The sequence below is a fragment of the Eleginops maclovinus genome, chromosome 22 (genome assembly GCF_036324505.1).
Source record: "Eleginops maclovinus isolate JMC-PN-2008 ecotype Puerto Natales chromosome 22, JC_Emac_rtc_rv5, whole genome shotgun sequence".
NCBI classification, from domain to species: Eukaryota; Metazoa; Chordata; class Actinopteri; order Perciformes; family Eleginopidae; genus Eleginops; species Eleginops maclovinus.
Genome location: NC_086370.1, coordinates 3365472 through 3384698, shown reverse-complemented (window position 1 = coordinate 3384698; position 19227 = coordinate 3365472). Strand labels below are relative to the sequence as shown.

Below are 19227 nucleotides of genomic sequence, written 5' to 3'. Positions count from 1 at the left end.
GTAGGTGTCAGCATGCGAATTCAGATCCGCCATTAAAACCATAGAAGAGGAAGAAGAAGAAAAAGAAGGCAAGGAGAAGATTGATTCAAAGAGGTAGGATGGCAGCCAGCTCAGAGTCCAAGCTACAGCTGGTCCACAAACATATCCGAGCCTTCCCGGACTTCCCGAAGAAAGGCATCCTGTTCAGGTAAGAGTGTGTTTAACCCTTCACCTGCTTTCAGAGCTCCAGACTCTTCTGATCTATGGCTACTCACATGTTAGTTATGCAGTCACACAAACACACACACACACACACACACACACACACACACACACACACACACACACACACACACACACACACACACACACACACACACACACACACACACACACACACACACACACACTACAGAGGATATGTAAGATATATATTTAAGACTTAGGTCTAGGGAAAAGTTTATTGTCACATTCTGAGATGGTGTCTGACAGCTTTGCTTGCTCTACACCTCTCCTCTCACCCCTCACCTACACGTTGTTCAGGCAGCCACATAATAAACCGTGTTAGTAGGGATTTAGTCAGTACACTGTTTACCTGTTGCTGCTCTATCTGTAAGTCAGATACTCTGTCAGTTCTGCCTGAAGTCAAATAAATAACTCTACCTCTTTGCCCCCTCCCCATTTTCATCTTACACACCAATACAGAACAAATGTCTATGAGATAAATTAGAAAAGCTATTGTGCTTTTCATGCAGGCAGTGACTTTATCAGCCCTCAGCAGAAGCCTTATGTAACTTTTACATTGCTGAAATTTTAATTGTAGGCCTCTGTTTTAAGTGCTGAAATTATTATTGATTATCATTCATAAATGAGTCCTGAACACTTGCTTATGTAATGTGTATTTGCTGCAGGGATATCTGTCCGATCCTGAAGGATCCAGCGGCTCTGACAGCTGTGACCGACCTGTTTGAAGAACATGTGAGGAAGAACCACCCGCAGGTGGATCTGATCGTAGGTGAGGAACCAAAGCAATCCCCTTTTTAGTGTATACCAGTATGATTTAGCTGACGAGCCTTCAAGGAACTGCCTTTTTTTTGTGAGCAGACCAACCTGGGTTCATACAAGGCAGACTTGTTGTTTTAAAAATGTTCAATATTTCATAAAAACATTTGGTTGTACTGTGGTTCAGGTTAAGACTTCCATTCCAACATCTGACATTGTTAAGATGTAAACACTTTTGATGGGGGGTGTTTTCATTTTTCATACAGTATATCCTGCCCTAAGTTGTCCTTCTGTGTCTGTGTGCAGGTTTGGATGCTCGTGGTTTCCTGTTTGGTCCTCTGCTCGCCCAGAGGCTAGGTGTTGGCTTTGTCCTGATCAGAAAGATCGGCAAACTGCCCGGAAGCACTGTGTCTGTGGCGTATGATCTGGAGTATGGCAAGGTGAAGAACACACACACACACACACACACACACACACACACACACACACACACACACACACACACACACACACACACACACTGAGGATACTGTTAAAAGCTTTACTCTGTAATGTTGGTTATGCAGTTTTTATATTGTGAATAAAATGTCAATTGGGGAATACAGACATGTAGAGATTAATGTATTCATTGATATATATCTTAACTCAAAGTGCCCCTAAAGCCAGAAATGATTGTATATCCCTTTCTTTTTCTACACATGTTCATTAAACAACTCACAGTATATACAGTGGGGGAAAAAAGTATTTAGTCAGCCACCAATTGTGCAAGTTCTCCCATTTAAAAAGATGAGAGAGGCCTGTAATTGTTATCATAGGTATACCTCAACTATGAGAGACAGAATGAGAAAAAAAATCCAGGAAATCACATTGTAGGATTTTTAATGAATTAATTGGTAAATTCCTCGGTAAAATAAGTATTTGGTCACCTACAAACAAGCAAGATTTCTGGCTCTCACAGACCTGTAACTTCTTCTTTAAGAGGCTCCTCTGTCCTCCACTCGTTACCTGTATTAATGGCACCTTTTTGAACTCATTATCAGTATAAAAGACACCTGTCCACAACCTCAAACAGTCATACTCCAAACTCCACTATGGCCAAGACCAAAGAGCTGTCAAAGGAGACCAGAGACAACATTGTAGACCTGCACCAGGCTGGGAAAACTGAATCTGCAATAGGTAAGCAGCTTGGTGTGAAGAAATCAACTGTGGGAGCAATTATTAGAAAATGGAAGACATACAAGACCACTGCTAATCTCCCTCGATCTGGGGCTCCACGCAAGATCTCACCCCGTGGGGTCAAAATGATCACAAGAACGGTGAGCAAAAATCCCAGAACCACACGGGGGGACCTAGTGAATGACCTGCAGAGAGCTGGGACCAAAGTAACAGAGGCTACCATCAGTAACACACTACGCCGCCAGGGACTTAAATCCTGCAGTTCCAGACGTGTCCCCCTGCTTAAGCCAGTACATGTCCAGGCCCGTCTGAAGTTTGCTAGAGGGCATTTGGATGATCCAGAAGAGGATTGGGAGAATGTCATATGGTCAGATGAAACCAAAATAGAACTTTTTGGTAAAAACTCAACTCGTCGTGTTTGGAGGAGAAAGAATGCAGAGTTGCATCCAAAGAACACCATACCTACTGTGAAGCATGGGGGTGGAAACATCATGCTTTGGGGCTGTTTTTCTGCAAAGGGACCAGGACGACTGATCCGTGTAAAGGAAAGAATGAATGGGGCCATGTATCGGGAGATTTTGAGTGAAAACCTCCTTCCATCAACAAGGGCACTGAAGATGAAGCGTGGCTGGGTCTTTCAGCATGACAATGATCCCAAACACACCGCCAGGGCAACGAAGGAGTGGCTTCGTAAGAAGCATTTCAAGGTCCTGGAGTGGCCTAGCCAGTCTCCAGATCTCAACCCCATAGAAAATCTTTGGAGGGAGTTGAAAGTCCGTGTTGCCCAGCGACAGCCCCAAAACATCACTGCTTTAGAGGAGATCTGCATGGAGGAATGGGCCAAAATACCAGCAACAGTGTGTGGAAACCTTGTGAAGACTTACAGAAAACGTTTGACCTCTGTCATTGCCAACAAAGGGTATATAACAAAGTATTGAGATGAACTTTTGTTATTGACCAAATACTTATTTTCCACAATCATTTGAAAATTAATTCATTAAAAATCCTACAATGTGATTTTCTGGATTTTATTTTCTCATTTTGTCTCTCATAGTTGAGGTATACCTATGATAAAAATTACAGGCCTCTCTCATCTTTTTAAATGGGAGAACTTGCACAATTGGTGGCTGACTAAATACTTTTTTGCCCCACTGTACACTGTGTACAAATAAAGTACAAGGATGTTGTTGGACAGCATGTTAGCAAAACAGAACTGATAAAGCAGATGTTCTCTTATCTAAGGGTAAACTTGTCCACTAAAAGGTTAGACTTGACGGTTAAAATGCTTGTCAGCTTTTTTTTCAAGATATTATTATAAAAGAATTATGCTGATCCACAGAGAAATGAAAATGCTGATCAGTTGTCACTTCCTGCAGCCTCCACACAGTTTTCTTTTTAAAAATGTGACATAACACAAGGTTTATAGGAAATTCTGGGTGCTGTCCCCCCCAGTGGGCCCACTCATGACTGCTGCATCATCACATTTTCTCTTCCCCAGCTACAACTCAGCCATTCAAGATTCCTTTGCTTCAAATGACATAATACATTTAAGAGCTACAAATAGCTTCCTCGTGCTTCTATCTTTCACTGGCCACAAAACAGTTAACATACGGTATAATATAGTATCATACAAAACTACCGTGGAGGACTGATTAGCAAGACTGCAATCAGAAAGGACCCCCACAGAAACAGGATTCCTCCTCTACACTGTACTGATCTGTGTCAGGGTCTATTTGGAAAAGGTCATGACCTCAGGCAGTAATGTTATGAACAATATTTCTAAAAGTCTTATTCCTCTCCTGCAGGCAGAGGTAGAGGTGCAGGAGGATGCCGTGGCCCCAGGACAGAAGGTTCTACTGATTGATGACCTTTTGGCTACTGGAGGTGAGACATCCCATCAGCTTTATATGCATCGTGTTAATCACAGGATTCACTACAAAAGCACATTATAACTACCAGAAATGGTAAAAATGTCACAAATTCCTTCCAACTGACACTTAGTTACATTATAGGTTTACTTTGACGGTCATCAGCAAACAATTCAGCATCAATAGCCAGCTCCTGGTGACCAGTGCTTTGTGGGCTGGGGAGCTGGGGGTAGAGCATCAACAAACGTGTAGGGATAATAAGGCTGCACATGGGTTTCTGTGCAGCCTCTGCTTAAAGCTCCTCCGTCCTCCACTACTCTGAGAGCATGTGATCAGTGTAACAGATAGCAGTTGTATTGTTTCATGGAAAACAATTGGGCCGTGTTTGCAGCAGGAAATCAGCTCTCTCTCAGCGCAGGTATCACAGCTAAATGAAAAGCCACTAGTTATTGATGCCGAGCAACCCTCCTTCCTAAAACAGAGTAATTCATGCAACAGTTAAAAGCAATTAGTTATTTAATTATATAGTGTATATAGAGCCGCGGCCAAAATTAAGTGACCACTCGAATTTTTTGGCAGCCATTCTGGTGTCTGTTGTATTCCAACACAGAGAAAAATTGCCAGTAGTTTATAGAATAGGAAAAAAACCAAAAACTTAAAAGACGTACCTATAAAAACAAGAGAAACTGATCATGCTGAAGTGGTCTCTTAATTTTTTCCATGGCTGTATATAATATTTCTGGTAACTGTACAACCAGAAGTCATGTGTGACAGTTTATTCCAATAAGCCTCTTTGACTTGGACTTAGTCTCTGGGTTGTTTTTATAGCAGCATACATTTAAAATAAAAATGTAATAAACCAATAATACAATTATTAATTTGGAATATATTTCTCCTCATTTTCCATTTACAATTCAGTTTTAGTCCTCAGTCTTTAAGATATGAATATTATTTATATTTTAAATAAATGTGCAATTTTTAAACTCAAATCTGAATGGTTTCCAACTTGTTACTGATTGTTAGCCCCCACTGTGGGAACCATCTTGTATGTTAAAGTGATATTTATTTTGTGTGTATTAGGGACCCTGTATGCAGCCTGTGAGCTGATGAAGAAGCAGCAGGCTGACATTCTGGGCTGCATGGTGGTCATCGAGCTCAAAGAGCTGAACGGCGTCGACAAACTGAAACCACACAAGCTGTTCTCCCTGCTCCAGTACTGAGGATCGCTGCGGCCCTAGAGCCAGGGTCACTTACTGTCAGTGTACGACACGGCTGCACGAGACAACATGTTGTTTGTGTCTAACATTGGTTTTTACTCAAAGACAGGTACTAGCAGGACATCTCTCCTTCTCACAATAGTCCATTTCAATCACATACTGTTTGCAATTCCATTAAGCACTAAAATATATATATTTTGAATGGTCATTTATTCATACATCCGCAAATTATTGTTGTAACTTTGCTTTTTATATTTCTTTGACGGGATTCAAAGGGTTTTGAGATGTGTTTTTACAAGATATCCAAACATGGCCTTGTTGGACTGTTTTAAATCATTATACTCTTTTCCAACTACCTGTCACACATTGTCTATGCAATAAAGCCATACTAGAGCTTAGCAAAGGCCACTTATAATCACATTTATTGCTTAAGTTTGTTTGTATTGAGACCAAAGTGCTAATGTGGATTTGTTTCTAGCCTTTCTGTCGTACTGCAGTCTGACTGGGACCACTGTTCTGTGATTGTGTCATTTTAATTTCCAAAGCCTTTGTTCTTACTGCATAACCTTTGTCACACACATGTTGATATAAGATATCTGTAAGGATAATAATCATCTGACTGATGTTATTGCACTTATGAAAGCTGTTCACCATATGTATTTATACATTACAGACTGAACTAATTGATCAACTGCCACATTTGTGTATTTCATTTTTCAAATGTGTCTGAAAGAATAAGCCTTGCTCATCAATCAGATATATCCTTGCTCTGTTCAATACAAACAGGGATTCTCCTGCTAGTCTTTAAGTTTTTCCATAAGCTAATGTGAGCAATGATCCATGTGTTTCTGCTTCTGTAGCTATAGTAACTGAAATAACTCCTAAGTTGTGGTCTTAAATTATTTTCAATATTTTCTAATACTCATAATTATACTTCTCTACATTTCAGAGATTATTATTGTATGTTTTATTGTAAGTGGGCTTTTTTCTTTTTTGAAAAAATACCCATTAATATAGATACTAGAGGTTATGGAAATATAGTTTAGGGTTATCGATTATTCACTATAACATAAGACATACCATGCCAACCACATTATGGAAATAGCGCAAAGGTCAGGGGTCATTAGGAACATCATCTGGGGAACGTGAACATGTACAACGTTTCACACAAATTCCAAAAGTTATTTAGGATGTTAGTCAGGTACATCAACCCGTCTCTGGTGTGTCCTGTGTTGTTTTGAATAAATTGTGAGAACGCAGTCCTGGGTCTTTAGTTTCTATCTCAATAAAAACGATTTATTAATTAATTAAAAACTTTAATAACCAAACACTTTATAACCTAACTATAACAAGCACTGAACATTTAATATAACAATTGAACTGTGAGGTTAGATTCACTATGATATACAGAACAAAAGTAAACGTTCCCTACTTTAACCACGTTAAGTCACTTGTGTAACTCTGGTTCTCAGAGTAGCATGATTGAAATGTTTCACTATGGGATGCCCCTCCCTGCATATTCCTCGGAAGCATCATCTCATTACGCCAATTCCGAAAGAGGTAATGCACCATTTTGAATAATTGAGCATCTATATTTATACTAACTATGAGGTGTAAAGCTTGGTGTGAAAAAAGGTCGTCATGGATTAGTGCTTTGACCATTTAGCAAGCTGTTTAATTCAGTTGCCTCTTTACTACTAGGGAAATATATTGTTAGAGAAACATCAAAAACAAAAGGTCAGGAGACACAAATACAACCGCAGGAAGTCCTCGTTTATTCTTTTCAAGTTTAGGTCAGCTTATGTGCACATAGGTCATGTATCATAGAGAACAGAGAAATCATGTCTGAACGCAGTACGTCTTTCTGGATGTCCCTAATGATTGGGAATAAAATTAGAGGTAGCATGAGCATTTTATACAAGTGGAACTATTTAAAAAAAAAAGAAGTAAAAAGTCACCTTTGCTTTACCATTGTCATGTTTAATTAACTGAGTTCACAGAAAAAGGCACGATATTCTGACACATCTTGTATTTAGTGACTTTTTTTAAATGTAAACTTTCATCAGTTCTACATTGTAGAAAATAGAGCTAGAAAAAGACTGGAACAGCAACACAACAGGTTCATGGTTGAAACAAAACAAAGCAAATCGTCATATGGGTTAAAACAACCTTTTCTTTTAAAACACACGGGGAAGGTGGGAATACCAGGACCGGAGATCCAGGATCTCCTGGAGCTGAGAGACGATGACTCCACAGAACATCAGACATGTTCCGTCCGTTCACAAACCAGTGTTATTCAGAGAAGTCCTTCAGAAGGGAGCTAGTCTTCAGTTTACAGGTCCTTTAGTAGCGACCTGAGCGGGGTCCCAGAGGTCACCACATCACTCGTTTAATCAGTCATTATTCTGTCCTCTGTGTCTCAGGTCCTCTCCTCCTCTCGCAGTCGGCTGCTCAGTTTGTCCAGGACGATGTTGATCTCCATGTTCTTGTTCAACTTCAGGTAAGAGTCCTTCCTGATAGGATGAACTTTCAGCCAATCACTGGCCACTTCTGCCAGCAGACGGATGTGCTTCTCCATCTCACCTGTTCACGAGACAGGGACAGCCGATCAGTAACATTTCTTTTATCATCGATACAAGACAACAAAATGGGGAGGGCTACAGGAAATGCAGCTTAGTCACTTCAAACGTGCTCAATTAGATTCCTTACAGTTAAGAATAATACATAAACAATACTTGCAGGTTGGTTCTCATCAGTACTGCCTTCAAATAAAGCTTTTTCTAGTCGACCAATATTCGTCAATTCAGGCGAGTTAATATATATTTTTTACTTCATATTGTTTTCCCCAAATATGATTTCAGTTTCAAAGGCTGATAAAGAAGGGTATTATAAACACATGGGACGTTGGCTGCACATAAAATAAAACTGGAAAAATTAACCTTTGAAATATAAATTAAATTGTGGATGTAGAAAGCGCACGAGTCACAGCGCACAGAACGGACCGCCCGTCAGCGCTACAAACAGCAGAAGCTCCGGTAAAGATTCTTAGCAGCGAGTACACACACTGAGCATTGAGTTTTAGTTTCTATAATTCATATCTGAATATAAAAACCCAACAAATACTACACATGAAACACCGACAAATATGTGTGAGAGCTTGAATTTATCGTTTTCTGAGCTCAAAATGATTTTATATTATAGGTTTATTTATGTTGCTACATGCTACACTGCTGCCTGACTCACTGCTGCTGTTTTCTTTCGAGACTGAGAAAGGAACACACGTTGTCTGGAATAATTAAGCTCCGTGTTTTGTTATGATGCTGGCTTCAAAGAAGCTGTGCGCCGATGGCTGGGATATGCAGGCAACCTTTTGCCTGCAGGGTTTGCATGTCACCCCTTTATGTCTAGGAAGATCCACACTTGGATTTCCTGCATTAGCTAAATGACCAGGCACATCTGAATGAAGTCTGAGGGGGTTTCCAGCTGACAAAGCAAAGCACATATTTTATTTATTCTCTTTCGACTAATGAAAAATCAGTAGACAAATGGTTTTTTTTGCAGACTACCGTTTAGTCGACTAATTGGGAGCAGCCCTAATTCTCAGCTATACCCACAAGTAGTGATGTGGATTACTCTTTAGTGGCTCCTTACCAAGCCATTCAAAAGGATGGCTCATCATTTTTTTTGTTATGTCATGCAATTAGGCACAACCTGTAGCTTTCCCTCTTTGAATAGGTCTGTGTGTGTCTACTGTGTTGCTTCACACACACACACACACACACAGAAAATGTAGAATAAGTAGGTCATTTTAAAACCAGAGGGGCACTTCCTGTCTAAACCTGGCACTGAGGATGTATGAAATGTAGTCAATGACAAAACAAGAGCTCTCCAGTAGAAGTGCATTTTGAATTACTACAGACCTGAGCTGAGGGCAGATCTGAAGCTGGCCACCATCTTGTTACAGGCCACCTCCATTATCAAAGCTGGTTTCTTCTCCGCGACAAAGACGTTCCGGAGAATCCTGGCCAGCTCGGGAAGCCGTGACATCATTAGCAGGCGCTCCTCCTGGACGGGGTTTCTTGTCATGGCTGCCTGGAGCTTCTGGGCCTCCTTCGCCCGAATCTGAAACACCAACAGAGCACCCAAATCAATACGATGATAACAAGACACATTACAACATGGTTTTCTGACGTGGCATGTCCCCATCAAGCACTGTCCGGTTCATAATGCCCACCCCAGCACCAATATTCCCCTCCTGGTGCACCTACCCTCTCGAGCAGGGACTGGGACACTCCTTTCAGGGCAGTTGGGGCTTGAGCTTCTGATGGAGCTGGGGTTGGGGGGGTTGTTTGGTTCTCTGGGGGTGTTGGCTCTTTATTCTCTTCAGTCTTCAGAGCCAGAGAGACCAGAGCCTTCTCCATCTGAACGCAGGAAGAGAGGAAAATTCCATTTGACTTTGACGGAACAATGCTTGCAATCAAAACACCGATAGTGAAATATAGCCAGCTCTATTCAATTACGTCAAGTATTTCAACAATATAACCCAATGAGTATACTTTAATTGATCCTTTTAGCACAAATGCAGTACCTTGGGTGTGATGAGGGCGCGGGCCTTGTCCAGCACCTCCTGAGCGGTGGACAGTCTCTCGGTGTGGGGGGGCTGAGGCAGCGAGCTGGTGGAGATGATGGGAACAGTGTCCACATTGAAGCGGGGGTGCCAGCGGGTCAGTTTGTCCTCTGGAACCATCACCACAGGAACCAACGAGGAAAGAAAGTCCTGCAGAAAGAGAGGTAAACGGAAATCTGTCATTCAGAGTCCAAAGTGTCATTTCTGATTGTTAGTGTAGAGAACAATCCCAGCTCATCCCACACAGTCTACTCGAAAAAGTGGGACATGGCCATGGTTGAGACTCCTCCAGATTAGGCAAAACGAGTGGCGCAGGGATGATGTATTTATGTATTAAAGAGTTCACAGGAGCTCCCTTTAAAAAAAAGTTCCAATTGAAAAATATTTTTTACATTTTTGAATTATGAAAAGAATAAGATTTGAGACAGACACGTTCATGATACACAGGATAATCTCCACATTAACAGCACGTTTTAAACTGAGGAAGCATAAATGCAATCAGCAGAATTAAACTGCTAATGTTACGCTATAAGGGAACTACAGCACAGACACAGTTAAAGTCAACATGCTAAGGGCGGCTAATGTTGGGCGTGATGACATTTTAAAGATACGTAAAAGCTCCAGACTCTCACCAGTTGGGTATTTACTGATTTAGTTTATGTTTTAGAACAAAGCTTAAATATTAAAACACTTTATTTCAGGCATCTTAGCAAAAAACATGTTAAATTGACAAGCGGACCGTGCAAAAATGCTGACTCATTTCCAGGTTGTAGGACTCATTCCTGCACCACTATTGCGACACGTACTATTAAAAGCAGTACAAAAGCAGCTGCTGACCTTGTGGTGCCGTTTGACGATGGAGACCAGGTTGTGGTGGAAGATGCGTCTCCTCTCCAGGAGGCGAGTGGCTGAGAGGACAGGGCGCGCTTCATTCAGGTCTGAGGAGGACAGCGGCACACAGGTTGGTACAGAAACACAAGGTAGAGGACACAGGAACATGCAATCAGGCCCACAGTTTAAATATCCCAACACCATTGAATGGTGTACTGATCCAAGTTGTAATAGCTAGAATGCTTTGTGGAAAGTGATTTACCGGAGGGGACGACGGGCTCCACGGTGAGCTGGTAGCTGCCCTTCTTAATGCCGCTGGTGAAGGTTGGGATGTTGTTCTCCTGTCTGAACGTGTAGGCCTCAGGAAACACCGTCTTGATCTGACCAACGTGGCTCTCCTCAAAGCGCCTGCAGGGGAGGAATAGAAATGCAAGCATTAGCTTCTGCAGCCTGACAGCCGGCTCCTACCTCCAGTATGCTGTCCAATCCCAACGTATGTGGATTAATTGATTAAATCACTCATCCACATTTAAATCTGAAAGTACAGCCATTCCTCCATCCGTCCACCTACTTGTGCACCATGTCCTGAACTCCATGTTTGATCTTGGCGAAGGTGGTTGTCTCACAGCGGTTGTACAGCATTGCGACCACAGTGTCCATGCTCCTGAACATATCAGCCAGCACCTTGTACTGGTATGGCAGTGATAACCCCGGGAGGGCAGTCTGGGCGAGGTTGTGGTACCGCTGGTAGGCTGGCTGCTCAGCACTGAAGGACAAGAGGATAGGGGAGAATAATTAGTGGAAATGTTCTCAAAATGCACACATTTGTCTGGAGGTACAGTGCCTTGCAAAAGTATTCACCCCCTTGGCTTTTTATCTATGTTGTTGCATTACAACCTGTAATTTAAATGTTTTTTAATCTGAGTTGTATGTGATGGATCTGCACAAAATAGTCTACGTTGGTGAATTGAAATGAGAAAAATATATATAAAAACAGAAAATAAAAAACAAAAACTGAACATTGGCATGTGCACATGTATTCACCCCCTTTGCTATGAAGCCCTTAAAAAGTTCTGGTGCCACCAATTACGTTCAGACGCCCCATAATTAGTGAAATGAAGTCCACCTGTGTGCAATCTAAGTCACATGATCTTTCAGTATAAACACACCTTTTCTGAAAGGCCCCATAGGCTGCAACACCACTAAGCAAGAGGCATCACACCATGAAGAACAAGCAGCTCTCCAAACAAGTCAGGGACAAAGTTATTGAGGAATACAAGTCAGGGTTTGGTTATAAAAAAATATCCACATCTTTGATGATCCCCCAGAGCGCCATCAAATCCATAATCTTCAACTGGAAAGAACATGGGACCACAACAAACCTGCCAAGACAGGGCGACCCACCAAGAGCGGGCAAGGAGGGCATTAATCAGAGAGGCAACAGAGAGAACAAAGGTAACCCTGAAGGAGCTGCAGAGTTCCACAGCAGAGACTGGAGTGCCTGTGCATAGGACCACAATAAGCCGTACACTCCATAGAGCTGGGCTTTATGGAAGAGTGGCCAGAAAAAACATTACTTAGTGTTAAAAATAAGAAGGCACGTTTTGAGTTTGCTAAAAAGGCATGTGGCTGACTCCCTAAATGTATGGCGGAAGGTGCTATGCTCAGATGAGACTAAAATTGAACTTTTCAGCCACCAAGTGAAACGCTATGTCTGGCGGAAACCCAACACATCCCATCACCCCAAGAACACCATCCCCACAGTGAAACATGGTGGTGGCAGCATCATGCTGTGGGGATGTTTTTCAGCAGCAGGGATTGGGAAACTGGTCCAAGTCGAGGGAAAGATGGATGGTGCCAAATAGAGATATTCTACAGCAAAACCTGTTTCAGTCTGCCTGTGATTTGAGACTGGGATGGAGGTTCACCTTCCAGCAGGACAATGACCCAAAGCATACTGCTAAAGCAACACTCGAATGGTTTAACCGGAAGAATTTAAATGTGTTGGAATGGACTAGTCAAAGCTCAGACCTCAATCCAATTGAGAATCTCTGATTTGACTTGAAGTTTTGCCATGAGGAATGGGCAGAAATCCCAGTGGCAAGATGTGGCAAGCTCATAGAGACTTATCAAAAGCGACTTGCAGCTGTAATTGCCGCAAAAGGTGGCTCTACAAAGTACTGACATTAGGGGGGTGAATAGTTCAGCACGCTGAAGTTTTCTGTTATTGTCCTTTTTGTTGTTTGCTTCACAATAAATAAATCAAAACACATCTTCAAAGTTGTAGGCATGTTCTGTAAATGAAATTATGCAAACCCTCAAGCAAACCATTTTACTTCCAGGTTGTGAGGCAACAAAACATGAAAAATGCCAAGGGGGTGAATACTTTTGAAAGCCACATTAGATATGCTTCATGTTGCTCACCTGTCCTGGGTTTGTGTCTCACTCAGGTTGCTCTCCTTGGCCTCTCTCTCAGCTTTCCTACGCTGAGCTTTAGAGGCTAGCTCTTTAGCCTGTGCTATAGTTGAGTTGAGGGTCTTGGCATCAGAGGTGGCAGGTGTGGGGGTGCTGGTGGGAGCAGCGGCAGCAGCTGGAGAGGGTGGTGTGGAGGCTGAAGCAGGGCTGCTGATTTTCTCTGCGTGTTTCGTGATCCTCTGAAGACGAAACTTGAGGGCGGCAAGGTCCTCTTTACCCAGAGCCTGACAGAGAGGGATTACCATGGGGATCAATTTCTTACTTCCGACTTTCACAATGGAAATGTGACAATAACGTTGTTCCTGTTTTGAACTAATCCTACATACAGAGCCAAACCAACATCGAATGTGTGTATCCTACAGAGTGTTTCTAGTCCGCTGTGTATTAGAGCTACATTTTTGGCCAAAAACTACATTAAAAAAACCCAATGACCCACTGTGTTGCACTGGATGACTTCCTTTAACAACATGAAAGCACAGTCTAAAAATAATTTAGAATAATTCCAAGAAATACTGCCATGCTGCCCAAAATAGAACAACACCATAACTATCATTTGAATTAAGTACACTAGGTCAGTATCAAAATGAGGGCGTCGCATGATTTTTGAAATTTTAGTTCATCAATTCCCCCCCAAAAAAATCCAACATTGCTCCAGGGCCCAACTTGACATCTTCAAATAGCTTGGGTTTTTTTAAACCAAAAACCGAAACCCCAAAATATATTTGGTTAATAATGAAACATTATGTAGGAAAACAGGAAAACCTCTTATTCAGGGTCAGAATCAGGGAATATTGGAATTGTTTCACTACCACTGCTAGAAAAAAAACACTAACTGCGTTTCTATCAACAAAGCGTTTGCTAGTTGTTTTTCTGTCGGCTGTAATCAAAATGTTGACTTTACACAGCCATGGCCAACACAAAAATATCTTTTGTCGGCTGATAGAGGGTAGGTTTCTTCATTCCCCACACAGGGTTGGGTTGAACTTCGAAATGTCTATTTATTTAGTATGCTTAAACATATTCAATAATTAGGGAGAAGTAAACAAACTGCACAGATAACAGTGTGTTGGCTGCACACTGGTGAAGCTGTCAGACTATCCAGGCACAGTGCATTACCTTGGAAGCCTGTCCTCCAGTGCTCCTGCTGTGGACTGGACTCCTCTGTGGAGGGGCCTGGAGGATAAGGTGTTTCTCTGCGTTGCGTCCTGACACAGGGGCTGGTCGGGCTGAGAGCTGCTGGGTCTCCTCACTGGGCTGGGCTGCAGCCTGGACAAAGAGACACCAAACACTCAATATGTGCCATTCATTACAGTCAGTGATGGAGAAATTGTTCAGAATCTATACTCGAGTAAAAGTACTGATATCACACTGTAAAACACTCCATTTCAAGTAAAATTACTGCATCAAGAATAGCTATATGTACTTAAGTAGTACTCATTGCAAAAAAACAAACAAAAAACCCATTTAGGAATTTAGGAATTGTGAAACATCTTGGAAAAAAATAATCAATTGACAGCAAACCTGTTTTTTTAAGATACTCCTGGTTTTAGTATTGTTTATCAAATGAATGTTTAAATAACCCAGTTCTGTAAAATAAATATAGTGGAGTACAAGTATAAATTAGTAGTATTATAAAAAGGGAAATACTCAGGTAAAGTACAAGTACCTCAAATGTTACTTTCCATCACGCGTTACAATCTGGGTTTTTGTTTGTCTTTTTAAAAAGACACTCAGGCGTGTGGCTTACATGCATTTGTCCCAAAGACGGAGTCAGAAGCCCAACATTACCTGAGGGGAGTCTTGAGGGAGGACTAGTTTCTTCCTGGCCTTCCTCTTCGGAGCTTTCTGAACGGTAGCTTTAGCCTCTCTATCAACCTCCGCCTGCCGTCTCTTCTTAGCGGTGCTGTGGTTGGAGGTGGATGAGAACACCGCAGACCCGAGATCAAATCCTGTGTCGGCCGAGGTCCGCTTCGGTGTCCGGGGGCTGGAGGGGGAATCTTTTGCAGGGTTACCGACACAGGGTCCATGGTCTAGTTCTGCTGCCTCGTCGATCATTCGGACAAACTCTTCATGGACTGAGGAGGACAGACATAAAGCGCCTTTGTTTTGTAGTGACCGAGTCCTGGGAACATTGGAAGTGATCCCAGTAGAGTCACGGCCGACATGAGTGCTCCTGCTCGGCTTGGCTGCTTTCGCAGTCGCGGCGATCCCTTTCTTTCTCTGGGAGAAGAAGTCGGTTACTCTAGCCTGAGACATGTTGCTGCTGCTCGGGCGGTCACCGGAACTGCAAAGTAGTAAACACTGCAGGTCGCTACAATAACCTGAAGTCGACACGGTATAAATACCGAGCATCCACAATAGATATCCGGAAACGCTTAACTTCGCAGGAAGAAGAAAGAAAATTCGCGCGAAATGTACTAAGCCACGCCTCTTCCGGTCCACGTCCTAGGAAAATAAAGGAGGGATCCTTTTAAAGTCACACACATTACATTTAAACGTGTTCTTTTTTTGTTTCTACCACATAATGTTATGATTCAACATATTTTTATGTATATATAATGTGTATATTTTTGTATAACATGTGTATGTATGACGACTTTGACTGATCATCTTATCCAAGTGTCACAAAGCCCACATAAATGGAATATAAAGTAATTTGACTTAATTTGGAAAAATAGGGACATCGACGTTTCCACTTCACACCAGATTCAGTGAATGTTTTTTAAATCCTCAAAATGTTACTTCAAGATTTACATTTGAGGTCATTTTATTTTAAGTATCCCAAAATGTTGTTCTCAAACGTTTAAGAACCTGATTAATCATTTTTGACAATCATCACAGTCATCACATTTAATGATCAATGGCAGACACAGAGGCATCAACAAGCTATTTCAGTTTGTTGTTTTCCCTTTATTATATTCATTCCATTACAACACTCCAGTGTTTTCAACTGTTGAGTTCTGAGTGACACATGTCTGGTGAGTTATTTGCAAATAATAATGTCCATTGCAACCAAGCAGAAAATATTAACAATTATTTGACTTATTTAAGCTTACATCAAATATTTTACTTTAACACATTATAGAAGAATAAACCTAGATTAGGATACTTCAATATAGTTTAACTTCCCAGTCAGAACATTTAGTTTGATTTAACCAGATTGCCATTAACCCTAACACCCATTTACACACCAATATCCTCGTTCTAATGCGGCTTTTACATTACTCTGTATTGATCATCTCTTAATCTACATGCATATACTTTTTACATAAACTCAGGGTACCTTAAATCATGCAGCCTTCTCTGTGCTTCACAAAGGGCTCTTAAATGCACCATTAGCAAGAGTGAGTAACAGGATTAAGTCTTTAACAGTTAAATTAACTACCTTACTCTGCTGATCACTAAAATGAAAGGTTTAAAGAGATATAAATAAGTGATTTAACTCTTTACTTGTTCAATACAACTCATGGTTGAGTATGTTTCCACTATAGTATCACAGGTTAAGAAGCCTGATGGTTTTAATTAAGACAGTGGTACCCACATGTTGGTCATGACCCAGGTTCTCATAACAAATCGGTTGGGTCACCAAATGAATACGCAGGAAAAGTGTGCAGCTCTGTTCCTCGTGTTTGGATATTATTACAGACTTTCCACTAACTTTCTCACAGCCCTTGAACACACCTAACCACAAGCCGGAGCCTTACTGCTGGGGTTGGGATAATTCCACACTCACAAGTGGTGCTAGTGTTGCCTTCACTTGTTCCATGTTTTTACAGTGTGTGTTTGTACGCTGGGGGGCGCCAACGACCCACAAACTGCCCGTGTTTATTTTTCAGATACTGTCTCGTGGCTTTTTAGGGACGCCTATTTCCAGCTCTAGTATTGATTGACATGGTCATGACAGAAATGCCAATCTATAAACACGTCAAACATTTGTTAAACCCATGCCATCAGCCAATCATACAGCTGTATTTAATATGAAAATAATCTTTATTAAGCATATGCTTACACTCAATGGTGTAAAGTAAGTAAGTATGTTTACTCACGTACTTGTACTTTACTTGAGTATTTGTATTTAATGCTAGTTATGCTTAAACTCCACTACAATTAAAAGGGAAATCATGCAATTTTACTCCGCTACCTTTATTAAACAGCATTTGCTACTTTTCACAAGCTATGACTTTCCACCACTGAAACATGCCAAACATTTTGAAACCCATGCCAACACACCATCAGCCAATAATACATCTGTATTTGTATTTCAATCGTCTTTATTAAGCATGTACTCACACTTTATACCACATCTGTGTAATTAGCTTAGGTTAGCAGTAAGCAGCAGTCATAAGCAGTGCAGTGTGCAGTGTGGCAGTGTGCAGGGAGGTGACCGGCAGCAGCTTCTGGAGAATAGCTCCTCTATGAACGCCCTTCAGACTGCCTGTGAATCACATTTTCCACCTACAACTGTAACAGCAGACAGGGCCCCTCCGGAGGAGCACATGCACAAACCCTTCTCCCTCCCCGATTACTGCCCTGAAGCCACTGGATCTCTGCTGCTGCTGCTGCCGCTCGGAGATTACACACAGGACTCTCGACTGATCGGAAACTTTTGTTGGAACTTTCCACAAAAGTTTTGTTTTCTTTAATGGAAGATCACGAGCGAGTGTCGGATGGTGTATTCACTCCTCTGTCACATTGACCAATCTACCGCGATGGAGCCGTACGCGTTAAGTTTTTCTGAGCCTTATTGATTGCTGATTATCGGGGACCTATTGATCTGCGCGGATGGATCTACAGGTGATCGTGTGGCTGTTCTACTGCCTTCTGATGCCCACAGTGCTGCTGACAGGTAACTAACTATCATTTGGCTTGAATTAAAGGAAGGATCAGCATGTGTCAAAGCCCTGAACTCGTAGCCTACCGGGTGGTAACTGCTGCAGCAGCTGGAGGGAAAACTGTAAAGAGTTGGCCACACTGTGCCAGGATCTCTGTGGTGTCTGATTACTGGAGGCTCGACGTTACTGCAAACAGGATCTCACATGCTAACACTTCAGCCACATTAAGGGATTTCAGTTCAAGTTAAATACAATCACAGTGTGATTGGAATAGTGTTAGTGTCGCCTCCCGTGGTGTTACGTTGTTGTGAAACGCGATATTGAGAAGAGTTCAGCTGGACAAAAGATTCAGTGTTTAAGTGATCACTTCTTTTGGGTTGGAGTTTAAGCCCAATGAAACATGACTCCAAATGTATTTACATGGTCACAAGAAGTGATGGAAGTAACTAAGTACATTTACTCAAGTAAGTCATGTACTGTACATATTCGAGGTTCTTGTACTGAGAGTTGGGAGAAGTACTCAGATCTTGTACTTTAGTAAAAGTAGAAGTACCAGAGTGTAGGAATACTCTGTCACAGTAAAAGTCCTGCATTCAAAATGTTCCTCCAGTGAAAGTAGAAAGTGCTCTCATCTAAATGTACTTAAAGTAGCGACAGTAAAAGTAGTCATTGTTTGATTGGTCCATTTCAGAATAATATCTCTGATATGTTTTATAATTATTGATCATTAAAGTGTTCTCAGAGCTGGTAAAGGTGCAGCTAGTTTTAATGGCTTTGTATACTGCAGGGTAGCTGCTGAATTTACTCCAGGTGAACTAAAGTCTGATTTAAGGGCTGATTATATTTCATCATTAATCCAAATCTGTAAAGTCATTAAAGTATTTTAAATGTATAATATGATCAAACAAAATAAATGATCTAATACTTTACAAAATACTATAATGGGTTGAAATGCTTGGCAGTTTAAGGAGTTATTAAAGGTATCTCCACCTTTGCCAGCTGTGGGATTCATTTGATGAGCACAGTACTGTAACCCTGTCATATGATATACATTATTCTAAAGGGTCACTTTGAATTTGATCCACATGGACCAACTTCAATACTAAACGTTTTTTAAGTACATTTAGCTGATAATACTTCTGTATTTGATATTATTCTGAATTGGGCCATTGTGCAGAATGAGTACTTTTAAGTACATGCTGCCACTTTTGAACATTTTC

General features: G+C 41.4%; 3 protein-coding genes across 3 annotated transcripts in view; 2 read left to right on the top strand and 1 right to left on the bottom strand.

The window, feature by feature from the left end:
- On the top strand, window positions 1–5939 carry aprt (adenine phosphoribosyltransferase). The gene is made up of 5 exons (XM_063874163.1): window positions 1–187; window positions 891–994; window positions 1288–1421; window positions 3963–4041; window positions 5106–5939. The coding sequence occupies exons 1-5, from the start codon at window positions 99–101 to the stop codon at window positions 5243–5245; spliced, it is 546 nt and encodes a 181-aa protein (XP_063730233.1). The 5' UTR covers window positions 1–98; the 3' UTR covers window positions 5246–5939.
- A 1055-nt stretch (window positions 5940–6994) lies between these two features.
- cdt1 (chromatin licensing and DNA replication factor 1) lies at window positions 6995–15563 on the bottom strand. The gene is made up of 10 exons (XM_063874250.1): window positions 14964–15563; window positions 14292–14441; window positions 13125–13399; window positions 11272–11466; window positions 10963–11108; window positions 10707–10807; window positions 9831–10019; window positions 9511–9663; window positions 9163–9364; window positions 6995–7825 (listed from the first exon to the last, which is right to left on the bottom strand). Exons 1-10 carry the CDS (start codon window positions 15525–15527, stop codon window positions 7662–7664), a joined length of 2139 nt encoding a protein of 712 aa, XP_063730320.1. The 5' UTR covers window positions 15528–15563; the 3' UTR covers window positions 6995–7661.
- Window positions 15564–17655: 2092 nt separating this feature from the next.
- The window catches only part of piezo1 (piezo type mechanosensitive ion channel component 1 (Er blood group)), a 94629-nt gene continuing 93057 nt past the window's right edge, over window positions 17656–19227 (top strand). The window contains 1 exon segment of the mRNA XM_063874920.1: window positions 17656–18021. Within this exon segment, the coding sequence (XP_063730990.1) occupies window positions 17958–18021 (64 nt within the window). The 5' untranslated portion in view covers window positions 17656–17957.